The following is a 19,712-nucleotide window of genomic DNA, read 5'->3' on the forward strand; positions in this document are numbered from 1 at the left end:
TCAAGGGACGATCCCAGGGTCCTGATATTGAGCCCCGCTTCGGGCTCTCTGCTGGGTGGGGAGCCTGCTTCCTGCTCTCTCTTTGCCTGCCTCTCTGCCTACTTGGGATTTCCGTCTGTCAAATAAATAAATAAAATCTTTTAAAATAAATAAATAAATAAATTTCTATTTAAAAATAAAATTAAATTAAAATTGTTTTTGATCCTAAAAGATGTCAGGATTGGTAGACTAGAAGGAATGACAGCTGATAGTCTAATAGTGCAGAAAAAGCAGGTATAAAAACTCAAAAAGTTTTGAAGTTAAAGGTCATTAAAGTAAAGGCATACTGAGGGTTGCTGGAGGGGATGGGGTGGCTGGGTGATGAACATTCATTGGGGAGGGTATGTGCTATGGTGAGTGCTGTGAATTGTGTAAGACTGATGAATCACAGTCCTCTACCCCTGAAACAAATTATATATATGTTAATTTTTTGAAAGAGTTGAAATAAAAGAAAATGAAGTAAAGGCATAGGCTTACTGAGCACTACTAAATACAGCACAGTCAATAAAAGAGATTTATAGTCAGGACTCATGATTTAGACAACATAAATGTTTAGTATTTTCTATTTAAGATGGCAGAGATTAAACTATTCCCATCCAAAATTATATAACAAGATACATCTGGCCTTTAAAGCATTTCAGATTTTGGAAAATTCAATTCTGGACCAAAAAATAGAGTTACATGTATTTAATGGGTAACATTCGATTGTCCAATACTCTAACACATTTGTTTAAAAAGAATGACACCAAAATAAGTAATCCTTAAAATCATTATGATAATTAATAGCATGACACCAACGTTATAATACTTTAATAAAACTTTTACATTTCTGGAACAACTTATTCAATTCATTTAATATACATGATATAGCAAACAAAAACATTTAAAGCACATTTCTTTTGACTGTTTATTCAATATATAATACCTGTCACATGTTTTTTTTGGTATTCTTCTGAACTATTATACAAAGCTTTAAAAATGAAATTTTCATATAAAAATAGCTATTTATCTGGCTTTTTAACAGTTGAGTTTTCAAATTAAATAACAAGGTGTTCTGTTTATCAATGTATATTACATAGAAATAGTTAAATACTTCAATATTTAGAAAAACATCAAGAAGTCAGTTTTCTAAAGGCTACTACGTCTTTAGTTGGTGATCCAGATTTTATTTATAATTTTAAAATTACATGTTCTGTGGGTATAAAAGTTTAAAAAAATACATTCCAATGTAATTAAAAAGGCTTCTAAATTTACATTTTCAAACACTGCTGTGATTGCTATAGTGACTATCTTGTAATATAGTTAGCCAAAATAAGTTAATTTTTCAAAATCAGTAACATGGATGCTGGCAAGATTTCTTTTGAAACAAATAAGGGTAATTATAAAGTCAATGTTATCGATATACTACTACAAATAAATATGCTTAAAGTATAATTACTTTGTTTTAAAAAGCAGGACATAAAAATGCATAGAATAGATGAAGATTTTTAATGCAAATCACTAGTGCAGAAAACTGGGTTCTTAATTCCTTAAGATAGCAGAGGATTTCAGTTTAAAAGATGACTTCTCACTAGGGATATTGTGACTTTCTGCAAATCAAAAAAAGAAAGTCTCTTATTTCTATTTAGCTGCTTCTAGTGTTTTGGTTCAAGTGTTTCTACGGAACTCCTTTAACTTAAATGTTCTCTCCCTGAAAAAGATATTTTAAGCTAATAATTTTGGCCTCATGACATACATACTTTAAAGATATATATGATTCTGCAGCCAATGCCTCCCCCATTCTAATATCTATCCACATATGCACTTATAAATAGACACATTTCCAGGATTATAAAAATATTTAATTTTCATAAGCTTAAATAATTACTGAATGTTAATACAGAATACATTAATATTTGTATAATTTTACTTTTATTTATAAAAAGGTTTTTTATAGCAGCATTTGCATTGCAAATGAAATATGACAGATGATGCTGCAGTGTACATGGACCCACATTGCAAACCCAATGGAGCAGCTGCCACGTTCCTCTAAAAGAAACATCTGTTTCAGCTACAAAGGAGCAGTTCCTATAACTTACAAAAGCCGTGAGGGGCTAATAACTTATCTGAACCTTATAAGTGCATTTAAAAGTTATCTCCATAGAATTGGCCATATTTGTTAAAAATAGTCACAAGGCCAAGTTATCTCTGCCCCCAGAAAAATTTTCTAATGAGATAAGTAAAAATTATATTAATGAATAGAGTTTTTAATTGAATCACATGAACTAACTAAAAATTAATGGCATTTTCAAGAGTAAAAAAATAAAACCATCACAGTGAGAGGTATAAGATAGTGAGAAAGACAGATCAGAAATTTAAAACATTACAAAAAAGCAAATTAAAACTCTCAATCTCAAACACTCATATTAAGCTTGTTTTTGTTGAGTTCACGCTCCAGATTTCCAATCAAAGTATCAATACTTTCTTGTAGGTCTTTAAGATTGACTTTTCGATCCACGGTAGACTCAATTGTCTGCATGGTCAAGTATGTCTGAAATGTGTACTCTTTGGACATGGGTACTGGCTGTTCAATCATTATATCTTGTCCATACATTTTGCTACAGTTTTCTCCATCTTCTCTATCTTCCGAAGGGACATTATCATAATCTACATCATTTAAATTTTCTTTTGCATTTAAAAAGTAGTTTTCTCCACAGCTGCTCCAGTCTCCTGCGTAACGATTGCTAACTGGACTGTCTAATCTGGTTTGCCTTGGTCTAAGTATTCTTGATGACTCAGTACCACTCAAATTTAACAGGCAAGGTCGTTCTTTCCTCCTCCTCAAATAATTTAGAGAAGACATCTGCTCTTGAAACAAATTGTCTGTCGATTCTTTAACAGTTAAACGTTGCACTAGAAACAAACAACAAATTTGCTTAGTCACAGCCATCCAACTGGCCTTAAAAAAACAGAGCAAAGATAAGCCGTTTAATAATCAACTACAAACATGCATTAAAAAAAAACATGCACACTATTAAAAAATAGCATTCCATAATTACTTTTTTCTATCACCAGAAATAATCAAGATTAGGGACAGAAGCTAGGAGAATGTTCAATGGTGCTAATTCATGCCGTATCATAACATCCCCAAACAAATTTCTGATGTTGATTAACTTTCGGTGCAAGTTAATTATTATCTAGGTATAATTCAAATAGTAGCTAAGCTGGTAGCTTCTTCTAAATTAAAAGCTACAGTAAAAAGCAGGCAAGGCATGTTGGTGTACAAAAAAAAAAAACAAACAAACCAGAAGTTCCTTCTGCAAACATCTAAATGAGGCAAAGACATCTAAAGTGCTCACTCTAACCTTTGTGCTTTTTTGCAATTCTATTAGCAGCAGTGTCAAAATTTACTAAGCAGCCCAAATTTCACTTTGATAAAATGCACAAATACTAGACTTGACCACTAGTTACCTGAGTTTGATTACACAGCATTAACTACTAATAGTCTTCATTTATTGCCTGAAAACAGTACAGATATTTATTTTCCCATTCTGGTTAGGTATTTAACAATCTCAAATAACATTCCTCATATTAAAATTCATTTCTTCTAAGAGTATACATTGTCCTGGCCATACAGATTACTACAGATAAACACATCATGAAAAACCCAGGCTTTACTGTTTACCCTTTTTGTGAATATTGGACAAAACATTTGTCTAAGGTTCTTCTGTATATAAAAGGACTTAAATGTTGAGGCATAGCTTTTAAAAACTGCCCATAATGCCTTTCTCTTTTTGCTTATTTTCCATTAATAAATGCCTCTCCATTTATACTTTCTTTCACTAAGATACATATTATCAGTGTGAATATATTATCAGTAGTAACACACCCACTTTTCATACTCCAACATATAAAGAATGCTTGTTTCCTACTGTAGAAAATAAGATAATAAAAAAGTAATATAAACATGTATATAGGGCTAGTTTTCCAGACTTACAGGGACCTTAATAACAGTTTTCAGATATCTTTTTACTTAGATTTTATTAAAATACTTGATAACTATCTATAGGTATGTTTTTAACATGTCCATTTGTCTATATTTCTATGATGGCCAGTATATATAATTATGAATAGCTAACAAAACTCTTAATCAAAAATTTTCTGAAAATAAAGGTCTGATATTTACTTTAAATTGATCTTTAATAATTAACAGTATTAATAAATAATGCCCCATGCCATTAATTGATGCAGTTATAGAAGGAATATCTGAATTTTTTCTACTGTTTATTCAAATTTCTTTTTCTCCTCTAGCTGCTAGTCTTCTTCCCTTCTCCCTCATTTTCTGTGCTATTCCTGTTCTTAGTGCTTAAGTGTCAAGACTATTGTTTTCATTACTTTGCTAACCTTGAAGTTACCTGGTTTGTGAGCCAACCAAGGTAAAAAAAAAAATTTTCTAAGTAAGCTCTATGCCTTGGCAACATGGGACTTGAACTCATAACCCTCAAGATCAAGAGTCTCGTGTTTTACCAACTGAGCCAGCCAGGAGCCCCAAAGTAAAACATTTTTGATTGTTTGTTGAGCTTATCTTGTTGTGCCCCCATCTCTAACATTTACCTGCAAAACCCAGATTTATTTTGTTGCCAGTTACTTAAAGTTGTTTAAATAAGCCCTTATTCAAACATGAATTTTTGTATATTTTCTTGGAAAACATTTAGAAAACCAATTATAATATTTTATATCATTTAGACAAAAAATTCAGTTTCTGAAAAATCGACTTCACTAACTTTTTAAACTATAATGGTGGAATGATTTCCTATTAAAAATGCAGAGAAAATGCCTAATTTTAACCCCAAAGGGAAGTTCTGGTTTCTTAGCATTATGACTGCCCATCTGCAACAGAATAAAATTTAAAATGCAATCTATAAAGTTGCTGAAAATGTTTCAAAATGTAATGATAAGTACTAAGAAACTTAATTTTCTTATCTTGTTCTACTGACAGATTTGTATTTTTAATCATTTTATTAGTCTTTTATCTATAGTATAACTGCCTTATTTAACAGAATATATTAAGTGCCTAGATAATGCCAAACACCACTGTCTTAGAACTTGGGTTCTAAGGGTAAGCAAAATATAATCCCTGACCTCATAAAGCTTACTCTAGTGAGAAAAATGAAAGAAAAAGGAATAGGAAAAAAAGTTATAGCTTTTCCCCAAAAAACCTGCCCCAAATTTACTCATCATAGAAAATGTGATACAACAAACAGCTCTAAGAGTTATACTCTCTCTAAAGCTATTTCCCCATCTATAAAGAGAAAGTAAATTTTAATATTCTTCTTAAAACAGCAAAACCATTTTTAAAAAGCAACAATTCTGTAAAAATCCAATACATAAAAAAGATGAAAAGAAGACTATTTTGATCAAAAGGGAAGTGTGTTTACATTTTGTTCCCTCACCTGCTGCCAATCTGGCTCCAAAGCTGCTTCCAAAGAACCTTAGGGCTTGGCAGAAGACAATATGAAATGCCACTGGCGGGATGATTTTTACCTTCTAGTGCCAATATGCTAGAATTCTAACTGATCACTTTGCAGATAAGATTTTTCCAATGGAAAGCTTAAAGCAAATTTTATTATTGCCCCAAATTAAAAAACAAAAAATAACACAAAAAGTTAAAATAACGAAGCCACGTGGGTGGGGGGAGGGTAGAACCAACTTTTTTTACCTCCAGAGGAGGAGGGGAAATTCCAAAATACAAAAATAAGTAAGATATGCATCTAGCAAGGCGGGTCAAACCCTTCTACTTGGTGTGTAGAGATGGGCATTCACCAAGTTCATACACTATGGCCCTTTCTCTGTATCACTACCAACTTACTCAGGCTCAGTAACGGTACTACTTCTACCTGATGTCTGCCTTTCCTTCAATCCAAAAGCAAATGATTTTGAGGGCCACATTAACCGGTATTTATTTATTATTTATTTATTATTATTTATTATGAGATTATTAAAATCTCATCTTTCTGCCCTTTATTTGAGGTACTATAACTAAAGAAAAATACAGGTTATAGAAAAGGGGGCAGGTTTTTTTTTTTTTTAATTGAAGTACAGCTGACATACATTTATATCACTTTCAGGTGTAAATACAGGGAGTCAAAATTCTACAGATGACACAACGCTCCCCATAACAGGCGTAGTCACCATCTGTCACCAGCGTTATTACAATGACATTGACTATGTTCCCTGTGCCGCCCTTTTCATCTCCTGGACTTGATGTGATTTGGTAACTGGAATTCAGTGTTTCTTAGCCTTCTCCACCCATTTCACTCCTCCCTCCACCCACTGCCTCTCTGGGAACCAGCAGTTTGTTCTCTGTACTTACGAGTGTATTTCAGGTTTGGGTTTTTTTTGTTGTTGTTGTTTGGTTGTTGACTTGTTTTGTTTTATAGATTCCATATGTAAGTAAGATTATATGGTATTTGTCTTTGTCTGACTTCTTTCACTTAACATGATACCCCCTTGGTCCATCCATGTAGTTCTGAATGGCAAGATCTCCTTTTTTTAAATAGCTGAGTAATAATCCATAGTGTATATGTGGGTGTGGTGTGTGTACCACATCTTCTTTACCCTTTTGTCTACTAATGGGCACTTAGGCTGCTTCCATATCTAGGCTACCGTAAAGCTGCGATGAACACAGGAGTGCACACATCTTTTCAAATCCATGTGTTCATTTTCTTTGGGTAAATACCCCACAGTAGAATTACTGCACTGTATGCTACTTCTCATTCTTTAAGGATCCTCCATACTGTTTTCCATAGTGGCTGCACCATTTACATTCCCAACAACACTGCACGAGGGTTCTCTTCTTCCCACATCCTCACCGACACTTGTTACTTCTTGTCTTTTTGACATTATTCATTCTGACAGGTATGAAGTGATATATCACTATGGTTTTGATTTGTATCTCCCTGATGATCAGTGATGTTGAGCATCTTTGCAAGTGTCTGTTGGGCATCTGGATGTCTTCTCAGGAAAAATGTCTATTCAGATCCTCCGGGGCAGTTATTTTTAAATAACACTAAACTCTGATACAGAATTAATGATAAAGAAATCAGGTACTTATAGTAAACTCCAGGTAAGCAAGTTTTCATTTGTCAGTGATGAAGATGGCTCCTTTCCCAATTCCTGATGCTTATTAAAATTAAAGCAGTTGTAGGAAGAGCTATAGGAAACACATATTTAAAACTTTAACCTGGGAGCTCCCTTCTGTTGGGTACCAAATGCAGAAATCAGACGAATTACCCAGAACCTCCTGATTCAGGATTTTTAAATAGTAATGATATATACTAATTTGGTTAAAATTAGAAGAGTTTTTTAAGTCTGTGTTTGAAAGAAAGCAAAAATTTTAACTTTATAAATTTACAAGTTGACCTTTTTATTCACTTTTATAATTAATTTGATTTTTTTTTAAAAGACTAAATCAAGCATTTCTTTGTAGTTTGGTCTATCCTCATATGTACCATTAAAAGAGTAACAAAGCTAACTTTATATAAAACACTTTGCACAATGCCTAGATGCTTTGTCTATAGAATCTTTTTTTTTTTTTAAAAGATTTTATTTATTTATTTGACAGAGAGAAATCACAAGTAGACGGAGAGGCAGGCAGAGAGAGAGAGAGAGGGAAGCAGGCTCCCTGCCGAGCAGAGAGCCCGATGCGGGACTCGATCCCAGGACCCTGAGATCATGACCTGAGCCGAAGGCAGCGGCTTAACCACTGAGCCACCCAGGCGCCCTTGTCTATAGAATCTTCATAACAACCCCAAGGTAGGAACTATTTATAGAGAAGCCTACTGAGGCTTAGGGGAATTAAATATGTGCCTGGGCCACAATCTGGTTCCGAATCCAAGACTGGCTCCAGGGCTCAAGCACTCTTACCACTGTGTGTTACTCAAGTTCCTAGGTACTTTCATGTTTGGTATTATGCAGGGTGGGGAAGCGGGGGGTCACTACAGGATAAGAAAATTTTGGAACTTAAATACAGCATCCTGTATAGAACATCTCATTAAATACATATCCCTTTTAGCTCTGAAACTACATAACAGAGGTATTAGGAAAATAACTGTCAGCTTTTTGTCATTGACTGGAACAAGGGATGGATAAGAAAGGTGGAAAGATCAAAGATGACTGTCAACTTAAGCCTGGAAAATTTGAAGAACAACCATGGATACAGTAAAGTTGTCAGAAAGAAGAACTGAATGAAGGAGAAAAATGATTTCTCCTTCATATCGCTGAACTAAAAATGAGAAGGGTAAAGAAATTAATATTTACAGAGTACCTATTATGTGACAAGAGCTGTGCTGAGCACCTTACAAACATTAACTTTTTATTTGATTCCCCTATAAATTCTATAAACATATTATTAAATCCATATGGAAAAATATGATATTGAGGAGCTAAGATGTTAAAGAACTTGTCTAAGATCAGAATGCTAACAAGCAACACAACCAGGATACAAATCCAGATCTGACCAAAATGTGTACATTGATCTATATGTCTATCAGTGAAAGCAAAAATCTAAATGGAGAAATTTAAAGATATCAATTCTTAACTATCTGAAAAAGCAAAATCTAGAAAAGATTTTCTTGAATCATATGGGCATATTTAAAGATTAGTTAATTCAAATACCCTATCATTGAAAGAGAAAAATACTTCCATAGAATCATTTACCTGGCCACAGCTGAAGTAAGTAATGAAGAACTTCAATATGTTTTTTAAAATCCAAAGCACTTGCAAGTTCTTCTGAGTCAGTAAAGACTCTGTTGTTATGGGTAGAAGTCTCTTGTCTTTGACTTAATAGTACAGGTCCAAAGCACACGGCCAAATTCTGGCAAGTCATCTTGTTCACTTCATGATAAGAAGCCACTAATTTCAAATGATCCAGTAACATCTTTAAGGTTGCCTAAATTAAATTAAATTACATTTCACTTAATAGAGTTATACACAGGGGCAAATTTAAGGACACAAATTACAGCAGAAAATACAGGTAGGCATCTTTTTAAAAGGTTGTTTCAAAGATTTGCTTCTAAGTTGGATATTTGGAACTCTGAAACATATTTTCTTATGAAAACATTACATAGGACCCTTAGATTCCAATGACATAACCTGATCCATTAAATGGCTAAAATACATACTCTTTATAAAAGTCTCATGAATGCATTCCAAATTTCAACTGGAGTGCCTGCGAAAATATACATCAACAGTTTCCTCTCTTTCCTCCTCTAAAATGACAACAGCTTGGGCTGTGATGGAAGAGGAATTAGGTAAGAATGTTCATCTTAAGCACAAATAAATCCTGTAGTTGTGAGTAGGGGACTACCATCCTTGAATCTGGGAAGCCAAACATTTTAAACACGACTCGGTTTATCATGATTCAGATTAGGAAAAAGGCTAATGCGCTTAACCAATAAATACTTTAAGTAGGCAAACCATGAATAGCATAGCTAGAAATAACAGAAAATTTAGTTGAAAAAGAATACTTTTTAATACTTGAGGAAACTAGTAAGGGGAGTTTGCTCAAGAAGTGGAAGATTATTTAGGTTTAAGCAATTATGGAAAGAAATGATGTTTCTGAAGTGCTGGAATAAGATCAATCATTTAACAAATAAAATGAGTATATAACTTCTTCATAATTATATTAAAGAAATGAATGACAAATAAAACTGTAGTTATAAAAATTAGAAAGAAAATGAAAAAATCAAAATGACATATTTCTAGAGCTACAGCTGGATTCAGTGATCAGAAGGTCATCAGTAACCTTGGCAAAAACAAATCCAGAGAGATAGGGTCGGAAGACAGAATGTGTAGAGTAGTCAAGTGTGGTGAGGAAGTAAGGACAGCCGAAATAAACATTCTTTCAATGTTAGGCTGTGAAAGAAAGGAATGACAAGAGAATGAAAGCCAGAGGAGACTATAATTGATATTTTGAAATAAAAACAAATGTATGAATCATAAAAACACTGTAAATAATAAGTACCTGTTCCTCTTCTCCATTCACTATACATTTCCTAACACAAATGGGACTCTACATTCATTGACATATTAAGGCTAGTTTCAGCATATTGTGCTGTGAGCAATACACACACACACACACACAAATATAACCACCTCTGGTTAAACATCTTAGGTTTAATCTCAATAGCAAACCAAGAAATACAACCTAAAATTAAAAAAATACTTTTTGTCTACTAAGACGAGCCAAAAAATATAATTGTTGTGTCCCTCTTGAAAAGTAATATGAAAATTATTAAGAGCCTATACGTGTTCACATCATTTAAATCAATAACGTCACTGAGATTCTATTCTAAATACATAACTCTAACTGAAAAGAAATTTCTGCATACAAATACATACAAATAGGTTCAAAACCTAAATATTATACAAAAGAGAATAGTGACAACTTACGTCAAGTTCACTCAATGAAATGTTATGCAGCCTTTTTCGAAAGGACAGTAATTGCATGAGTTTTGAGGCCTGACAGGCCTAAATTCAGATGACAGACTACAACACTCATAAAAGCAATATAACTTGGACAAGTGTTTGAATACCTAGATAACTCATTTCTTCACTTATAAGCAAAATGACACAATTTTATCTTATATAAAAGAAGGACTATCTCTATCCCTTCACCACACCCTTCTGCTGCTGTCCACGCCTTTGTAGCTATTCCACTCTCCCCACCCAAAGAAGCAATAATTGCTGGGGTGCCTGGGTGGCTCAGTGGGTTAAAGCCTCTGCCTTTGACTCAGGTCATGATCCCATGGTCCTGGGATCGAGCCCCACATCGGGCTCTCTGCTCCACGGGGAGACTTCTTCCTCCTCTCTCTCTGCCTGCCTCTCTGCCTACTTGTGATCTCTGTCTGTCAAATAAATAAATAAAATCTTTAAAAAAAAAAAAAAAAGAAGCAGTAATTGCTAATCTAATTGAGTGAGCACAAGATGTTCAGAAGACTACAATAAACTGGTGAATGAAGTTTTGGGGCTTAACATTTCTGTATGCTCAGGTGCCTGGGTGGGGTTAAGCATCTGCCTTCGGCTCAGGTCATGATCCCAGGGTCCTGAGATCAAGCCCCAAACTGGGCTCCCTGCTCAGCGGGAAGTCTGTTTCTACTCTCTCTCCCTCTGCCCACCACCCCCCACCCCCGCCACTTGTGCTCTTTCCCTCTCTCTTTCTCTCAAATAAATTAAAAAAAATGTTTTTAAGAGTTTATTTTTTTATTTGACAGAGACAGACACAGTGAGAGAGGGAACACAAGCAGGGGGAGTGAGTGGGAGAGGGAGAAGCAGTCTTCCTGCTGAGCAGGGTCCCTGATGCAGGACTGGATCCCAGAACACTGGGATCACGACCTGAGCCCAAGGCAGACACTTAATGACTGAGCCACCCAGGTACCCCTCAAATAAATAAAATATTTTTCTAAAAATTTCTACATATTCACTCTTGCCCTTTCTACCCTCACATGATAAAAAATACAGGTAAAGTCAGCCTCATCCGGACAAGCCCAGCCATATCACTCTTAGTTTCCCTTTTGTTCTAAGGAACAACAGCTAAAGTTAGGCTAAGACTGGTTCTGCAGACCCAGCTATCCTAATATCTGCTCTGCAGGCATGCCTGAAGATACGGATCTCAAGATTCAGATTGTGAGGAGGCGGCAAATGGGAAGAGACAAGAAAGAAAGAAACGGTGATGATGAGGGTTGCTTAAGTCTTGAGGCTAAGCCATGTACACTACAACAGTTACCACATTGTTGAAATACTAAAAGGAAATAAACTAATATGTTAATTAGGGTTGCCTTTGGATAATGATAATTGCCATTTTCCATTCTTTTCTATATCTTCCCAATTTTTCTTTAATAAACATATACTATTTTAATAAGGTAATCATAGTTTTTAAAAATGTATAGGAAGTACCTGTACCTAAACTAAAATTATATATAGAAAAGATAAAATTGTTACCTAGGTTTATTCCATTTAAGAAGCAAGTTTTTGACTTAATGTTGCTTAAGGAGCCTTTAGTAAAAGGCTGAGCTTAAACTCATAGTGCCATAAATATAAAATAACTGAAAAATTATTTGCAGCTCTGGAGCTAAGTATCTATTCATCAGCTGGCTTTTAGGGAAAAAGGCATACCGCATATGTTTACCTTCTCAACATCAGGAAGACAATCAAGCAGGTCAACAGTGAACTTAGAGTCACTTGGGTCATTCTCACATCCGCTTGATGACATTTTCAAAGGATTTTTTGCCATTGTGTCTAATACAGCCTCATAAAGCTGCTTTGTTATCAGAGGAGAAGGAAGTTCTCTTAGATAGTCCTTAAGAACACCTTTAGAAAACAAAGAGAGATAGCAATTGGTCTTCAGAACAAAATTTTTAAAAACCGTGAATTTTTTTAAAAGTAGTTATAGCTAACCTTTAATATTCTGAAAATAATAAACACAGCAACAAAAACCTATTAAACAAAACACTAGCATTCTGTCATCTTATAAACTGCCTCAGTAATTGACTTGTTTTGAAAGCATGCTAAAAATGCACACACATCATTTCCAATGATCAAACATATTAGGTTTGTTATTCATAAAGTAAGCAATTCGTGGTTCATATACTCTATTGATTCTGGCCCTCTATAAATACACGTGAAACAAAAGTTGAGAAAACAAGGCATACTAATATTAATTGGAAATTATTCCAACTACATGAATTTTGAGTTTCTAGACTTTTGAGAGTTAAGGAACACAATGGTCCATGTATAGCATAATGACTATAATTAATGTATTTAATTATGTATTTGAAAGTTGCTAAGACAGTAGACCTTGTTTTGTTTGTTTACTGATAAGTAAGAGTATTCTTCCTTACATTGCTTTGTAGATTTGGGGTGTTGTATCCAAAGAGACGACTGGATCAAAAGATCCATTGGAATAAACTGGAATCCCATCCTCCAGCTATGCTGTAAGATTTTAAAAAGTGGCATTTTATAGCCACATCACAGTATTCCAAAGTGTGAATATTCCAGAACTTTATCTAGTCAGTCACTGCAGATGGAATACTTGGGTTGTTTCTAATCTTTCATTATTCCCAAACATGCTACAATGAATAGTCTTGCGCATCATTACTTGTATTATGCACATATGTCTATAGGATAATCTCCCAAAACAGGATCACTAAATCCAACATGTATTTGTGAATTTGAGGGGAAAACAGGGGTAAGGATGTCTCCTACGTTTGAGCTTGAGCATCTAGTTGGAGAGCAGTGCTATACTTTAAATGGCAGGGGAAGGAAATGGGAAGGAGTTTCATTTTTTGGTATATTCAGCGTAAAGTCTCTAGGGAACATTCAACGTTTCTGGAAAGAAACATCTAAGGCTCACAAAGAGATGGCTGGAGACCCTGAGAATGATCAACTTAAAGAGGATAACAGAGCTTGGGAATAGATGAGATGACCAGGGAGGCACAGATGATGTGAGAAGGCCCTGAAGAACAACGGCTTTTAAGGGATCATCAGGAAGAGGATTTTCCAAAGGCGTCTAAAGAAGGTAGTGAGAAGAGGAAGGGAGGGGCTCAGGGGGGATTGGCAAGTATGCTGCCAAGGAAGTCAAGAAAAGAATGTTTCAAGAAAGGGTCTATGATATCAACTGATGGCCAACAACAGGCAGGTTGGATAAGAACCATGTTAAGTACTATGGAGAACAGTGTTAAGCAAACCTGGTTGCACACTGAAATAACCTGAAGAACTTAAAAAATATATATATATTCCAGAATCCCATGCCAGCCGTACTAAATCATAATCTCCAGCGGTCTGAGCTATGTCCTTGTATTTTTAACAAATTCCTGTTGTGATTCTAAGGTGGCAGTTTTTGTAACTAGGTATAAGAAACATGAGATAATTCAAGACAAGGATCAAAAAATGTCCACCAGACAAAGAAGTCAGCAACTTTGGTAAGACAGCTTCAGTGGAATAAAGGACACAGAAGTCAGGTTGCATTTGGTTCAGAAGTAAATGGATGTTAAAGAAATAGAGACAGAGAAAGCAAGAGAGGCAATCTGCTCAAATATGGCTTTGAGAGAAGGTGATAGCCATAGATGGGTGAGAAGGAAGGAGAGAAGCAGGATAAAGTAGGGATTTTTTTTTAGATGAAAGAGACATGACCATTTAAATGCTAATATAAAGAAGATATTAAAATGGTTTTTAAGGTCCAAGAGAGAGGAGTAAGTTGAGCAAAATCTTCAAAGAGGAAAGAAGAAGAGATTCCTAAGAACACATGAAGGAATTAAAATTAGTCCAAAATGTGAGGAAGATCATTTCTATACTGTTACAGAAAAGACAGTGGAGAAGTACAAAGGATGTATGCCAAAGAAGGCATGCTGGCAGGTGGGGTCACAGCAAGTACAGAAGGTTCCTCTCTGATGGCTTCTATTTCCTCCAGGAGGTAAGGAGGCAAGGTCATCTGCTAAGAGTGACACGGGTGAAGTGAGATTTGAGGAGTGAGAAAATATTAAACAGACACTCCAGACAATGAGAGAAGAGGAATGGGAGAGACAAGAACACATATTTACTAGCACACACCACTGAAAGCCCAGTTGATTTTGAAGTCCATGGATTTATACTGGTATCAAGATATACCCCTGTGTGATTTTTTTTTTCTAGTAGAAAGCAGCAACTCAGATACAGGCTAGAAAAATAGACCAGCTATTCCAGCCAACATGGAGCAATGTGGACCAGATTTAACTTCTTGCCTGAAACAAGTAGAAACACCCAATAAAATAACTAGAAAGCAAAACAAAACTATGTTCAACACATTGGACATCAGGCAAAGAAGGATATGATCCCTAAGGGATGGGAAACTAATGAAGTATGCCCATAACTACTTCAGCTTACTGCCTGGAAAGCCCTTCCAGGTCGCAGTGAGGAGGTGCAAATGCAGGTAGTTAGTAGGTCTAGCTAAGTGGAGGAGAGGAAGCTAGAAGTCTAAGGAGATCAAAGCAGTAGAGCTTGAAGAACAGAGTATTAGAGAGTAGAGAGCTGTCCAGAAAAAAACTCTGAAGTATTTCCAAATCCTCCTGAGTTTCCATCTGAGTATTGATCAGCAAGTGCTGGTGAGGAAACTAACCAAAGCCAGAGAAAGAACTGCCCAAAATGATTAGAGGGAAAAATTTCAGAAGCTTACACTGGCAGGCAACAGCTCCTGACCTGAGCAACCACAGTGAAAAACTTCATAACTTGTGAGATTTGGCCACAGTACTGTACTAGGTTGAACTGTCTCCCACAAAAAAAAATATATTTAAGTCTTCATCCCCAGTACCTCAGAATGTGGACTTGTTTGGATCTTTACAGAGATAATCAAATCAAAATGAGGTCATTAGTGTGTGTCCTAATATAATATGACTGGTGTTGTTTTAAAAGGGGAATTTGGACACAGGGATAGCTATGCATAGATGGAAGACGATGTGAAGATGCCTGAGAGAACACCTTGTGAAGGCAGAGGACTGGAGTGAGGCCTTGATAAACTTAAGGAATGCCAAAGATTGCCAGCAAATCACCAAAAGCTATGATGAAGCAGGGAAGAATTCCTCTACAGGTTTCAGAGGGAGCAAGACAGAAGTATTAAAAGGATTAAAACAAACAAACAAACAAACAAAAAACAGAACACCTAGCACCCAAGAAAATAAAATCTACAATATCTGGCATCTAACAAAAAATTACAATGTATATAGAAGCAGGCAAATATGATCTATAATGAGGAGAAAAATCAATTGTGAACCAACTCAGGAATGACATAGATGATAGGACATTGAAACAGTTATTATATGGTATTTCATATATTCAAGAAGCTAGAAGACAGACTGAACATGCTAAGTAGAGATACAGAAGGTAGGAAGAAAAGATCATACTTGTAATACTGAAAATTAAAAACTCAGAGATTAAAAATACAATAGATGAAATTAATATTAGCAGAGAGGATTAATGACTTGAAGAAACAGCAAAAGAAATAATCTAAAATTAAATAAAGATTTAAAAAAAAGATTAGAAAAAATGAACAGAATATAGGTGAGCTGTGAAACAAACACAAGTGACCTAATGCATGTGTAATTGAAACCTTTAAAGGAAAGAGGGAGTAGAAGATGGGTGAGTCAAAACCACAATCATAGTTGAAGATTTCAACATGCCTCTCTTAACAAGAAGAAAGAAAACACATAAAAACATCGAGGATTGGAACAACATTATTAATCAACTTGACTGCATTGATAATTATAGTATATTACATTCCAAAACACCAGAACACACATTCTTAAGGGTTCAAATGAAAATATTCACCACAGAAGAGCGTGTCCTTGACATTAAAGTCAGTTTAAACAAATACAAAAAGATGGGGCACCTGGGTGGCTCAGCTGGTTAACCGTCTGCCTTCAGCTTAGGTCATGATCCCAGGGTCCTGGGATCAATCCCCCACATCAGGTTCCCTGCTCAGCAGGGAGTCTGCTTATCCCTCTCTGTCTGCCCCTCCCTGAATTCATGCTCTCTCTTTCTCCCCTTCGCCCTCAAATAAAATCTTAAAAAAAAAAAAAAAGATTCAGGTCACATGAAGTATGTGCTATGATTATAATGGAATTAAATGAGAAATTAATAATTTTAAATATCTGGAAAATTTCATAAATATTTTGACACAAACTTAGATACTTCTAAATAACCCATGATTCAAAGAAGAAAAAGGAGAACCAGAAAGTGTTTGAACTAAGTAAAAATGAAAACATAACACTTGAAAAATTTGTGGGAGGTTAAAGCAGAGTTTAGAGGGAAATCTATAGCACTAAGTGTCTACATTAGAAAAGGAGGAAGGTCCCAAATCAATGGGTTCAATTTCTATCTTAAGAAAATGATGGGGATGGGGGAGGAGTACTCAAAGTGAGTAGAAGAAAGGATCCCAGTCGAAAGACCAGTGTTACCCCGATATCAAAACCAGACAAAGACATCACAAGAAAACCACAGACCAAAAACTTTCAGGAACACAGACACAAAATTCCTCAACAAAATGCTAGTACACTAAATCCAGCAATATATTAAAAAAAGAAGAAGAACAACAAAAAGAAACATCATGACTAAGTGGGATTAATCTCAGGTATGCAAGGGTTGGCTTAACATCTGAAAACCAATTAATGTAATATACTACATTAATAAAATAAAGGACATAAACCACATGATCATTTCAATAGACTCATAAAAGTCATTGAACAAAATCCAACACACTTTCATGATAAAAACACTGAACAAACTCAGAATAGAGGGGAACTTCCTCAACTTGCTAAAAGGGACCTATGAAAAATTCAGTTAACATAATAACTAAAATCGTCAAAAACTGAAAGCTTTTCTCCTAAAATCAAGAACAAAAATGGGGTGCCTGGGTGGCTCAATGGGTTAATCCTCTGCCTTTGGCTCAGGTTATGATCTCAGAGTTCTAGAATCAAGCCCCACATCAGGCTCTCTGCTCTGCGGGGAGCCTGCTTCCCCCTCTCTCTCTGCCTGACTCTCTGCCTACTTGTGATCTTTCTCTGTCAAATAAATAAATAAAATCTTAAAAAAAAAAAGAACAAGATAAGGATATTCACTCTTGTCACTGCTGTACAACATATACTGGACATTCTAGCTAGGGCAACTAGGCAAGAAAAAGAAATAAGAAGGACCCATCTTGGAAAGAGAAAAGTAAAAGTATCTCTATTTGCAGATGACATAATTTTATATATAGAAAATCCTAAGGAATCCACTAAAAAACTAAGAGAACTAATAAATGAGTTTACAAAGTACAAGATAATATGCAAAAATCAACTATTTTTTACAATTCAATGGAAAGAGAATCGACTTTTAATAGATTCTGGATGGGTCATTTCATTTGCATATAAAAATCACTTAGGACAAAGGCAGAACTTCAGTTGGAAATATAACCATTGGTGAGATATCAAAGTGTTCACTGAGTAAATGGGAATGCCCAAGAGTTCTGTAGATTATGGTAAATAGGAAAGATGCAGGTGGTGGTGCCAGGAGCCTTAAGAGAGCTTTATTCCTCAGGAAAGCATAAGTTTCTACTCAACAGTGAAAAGACAACAATCTGGAAACCGTTGGTAAACTACTGACCAAACTTCTTCCTTGACATACATAAAGAAATATGATATATATAAAAAGAGCTTGGCATATCACAACAAAGAATACATGTCAGATGTACAGTGATGATAATAATAAAAAATTTTATATACCATAGACATGAGTCTTGTTTGTTCCCATTTTTTAAGTTATATCACGGGATTTTTTTTTTTTTTTTTTTTTACTACCATCATTAGTTTCACAGTCTAAAGCTATCTACAATGAATAGCAACACTTGGTGTAAAGAGGAAAATTGAGTTACAATTAGTGAAAATGCAGTTTCTTGTAGTTGCCAAATAAAGACACTACTAACCCTCTAGGGCATGATTAAAAAAAAAAAAAAAATTCCATACATTTTCCTTAACAAAGCAAGACTTGTTAGTTCTAACAAAATTCAAGATGCCCTGGTAGTTTGAGACTCGCCCTATAAAGCAATTAAATTAAATTAAAACCTAAAAGATCTCCAGAAAAGATAACTTTATAGCTTAGTAAAACACATATTTCAAATATCATTATCCTTTATATAATACACTAAACAACCATTAATATAAGTGGAATTTTAAATTAATCCCAGCTCAAGATTACTTCCTTCACACATAATTTGATGGTAAATAAGGGAGAATTATTACTAATGAATACTAAGCACTTAGAGAATGCTCAATGTATATTATGTTCAATGAAGTAAAAGTTATAGCTCTTTTTCTATATGTAGACAAAGAGTTCACTGGAAAAATAATGAACAGATTTCACAAAATGATACATATTAGAGATATTATACTACATTGTGACAGATACTATGTAACTACTCATCAATCTAGACATTAGCTTTATGACCTTATCTCAAAAACTTAGTAACAGACTGGAGTATCTTAAGCTATAATGCCTTTTTAACATATTTCAAACACTCTGGAGACATAAAAACTTTCAGATAATAAGTTTGTGGTAACAATCTTTATTGCCACAGGGAAACTTGGGAAATTTTTACATGGAGAAATTTATTTAGTGCAAACCAGTAAATTTTTTATTATGTACTTGAAGAAAATGCAGGCAATTACAGGTAAATAAAGAACTAGTTCTGGCTATATCTCTTAAGCTGCTCTGTAATAGTTAGATACTATGAAACCATATGCTTCTCACCTTCATTCAGGCACAAAGACCAACTATACAGGAAAATTCTACTAATCTCCATGATAGAATGATAGGTATCATCATACTTAAAAAAAAAAAAAGCATTCTAATAACTAAAACTACTTCTACCTCTCAAAGACTAATTTGTAGTATCTTTTTTTTCATTGATTCTCATGTAGCAAAATCACTCTGTTCTTTTTTTTTTTTTTAAGATTTTATTTATTTATTTGACAGACAGATCGTAAGTAGGCAGAGAGGCAGGCAGAGAGAGAGAGGGGGAAGCAGGCTACCTGCTGAGCAGAGAGCCCGATGTGGGGCTTGATCCCAGGACCCTGAGATCATGATCCGAGCTGAAGGCAGAGGCTTTAACCCACTGAGCCACCCAGGCACCC

At 34.9% G+C, this 19,712-nt stretch overlaps 1 protein-coding gene across 1 annotated transcript in view; it reads right to left on the bottom strand.

The window, feature by feature from the left end:
• Window positions 1-711: 711 nt before the first annotated feature.
• SYDE2 (synapse defective Rho GTPase homolog 2) overlaps window positions 712-19,712 on the bottom strand; it is a 48,090-nt gene continuing 29,089 nt past the window's right edge. Inside the window, exons 5-7 of the mRNA XM_059375287.1 lie at window positions 12,206-12,387; window positions 8,737-8,968; window positions 712-2,931 (exon numbers count right to left, since the gene is read on the bottom strand). Coding sequence (XP_059231270.1) covers window positions 2,432-2,931; window positions 8,737-8,968; window positions 12,206-12,387 — 914 coding nt within the window. The 3' untranslated portion in view covers window positions 712-2,431. The remainder of the gene's footprint in view (window positions 2,932-8,736; window positions 8,969-12,205; window positions 12,388-19,712) is intronic.

The sequence above is a fragment of the Mustela nigripes genome, chromosome 14 (genome assembly GCF_022355385.1).
Source record: "Mustela nigripes isolate SB6536 chromosome 14, MUSNIG.SB6536, whole genome shotgun sequence".
NCBI lineage: Eukaryota > Metazoa > Chordata > Mammalia > Carnivora > Mustelidae > Mustela > Mustela nigripes.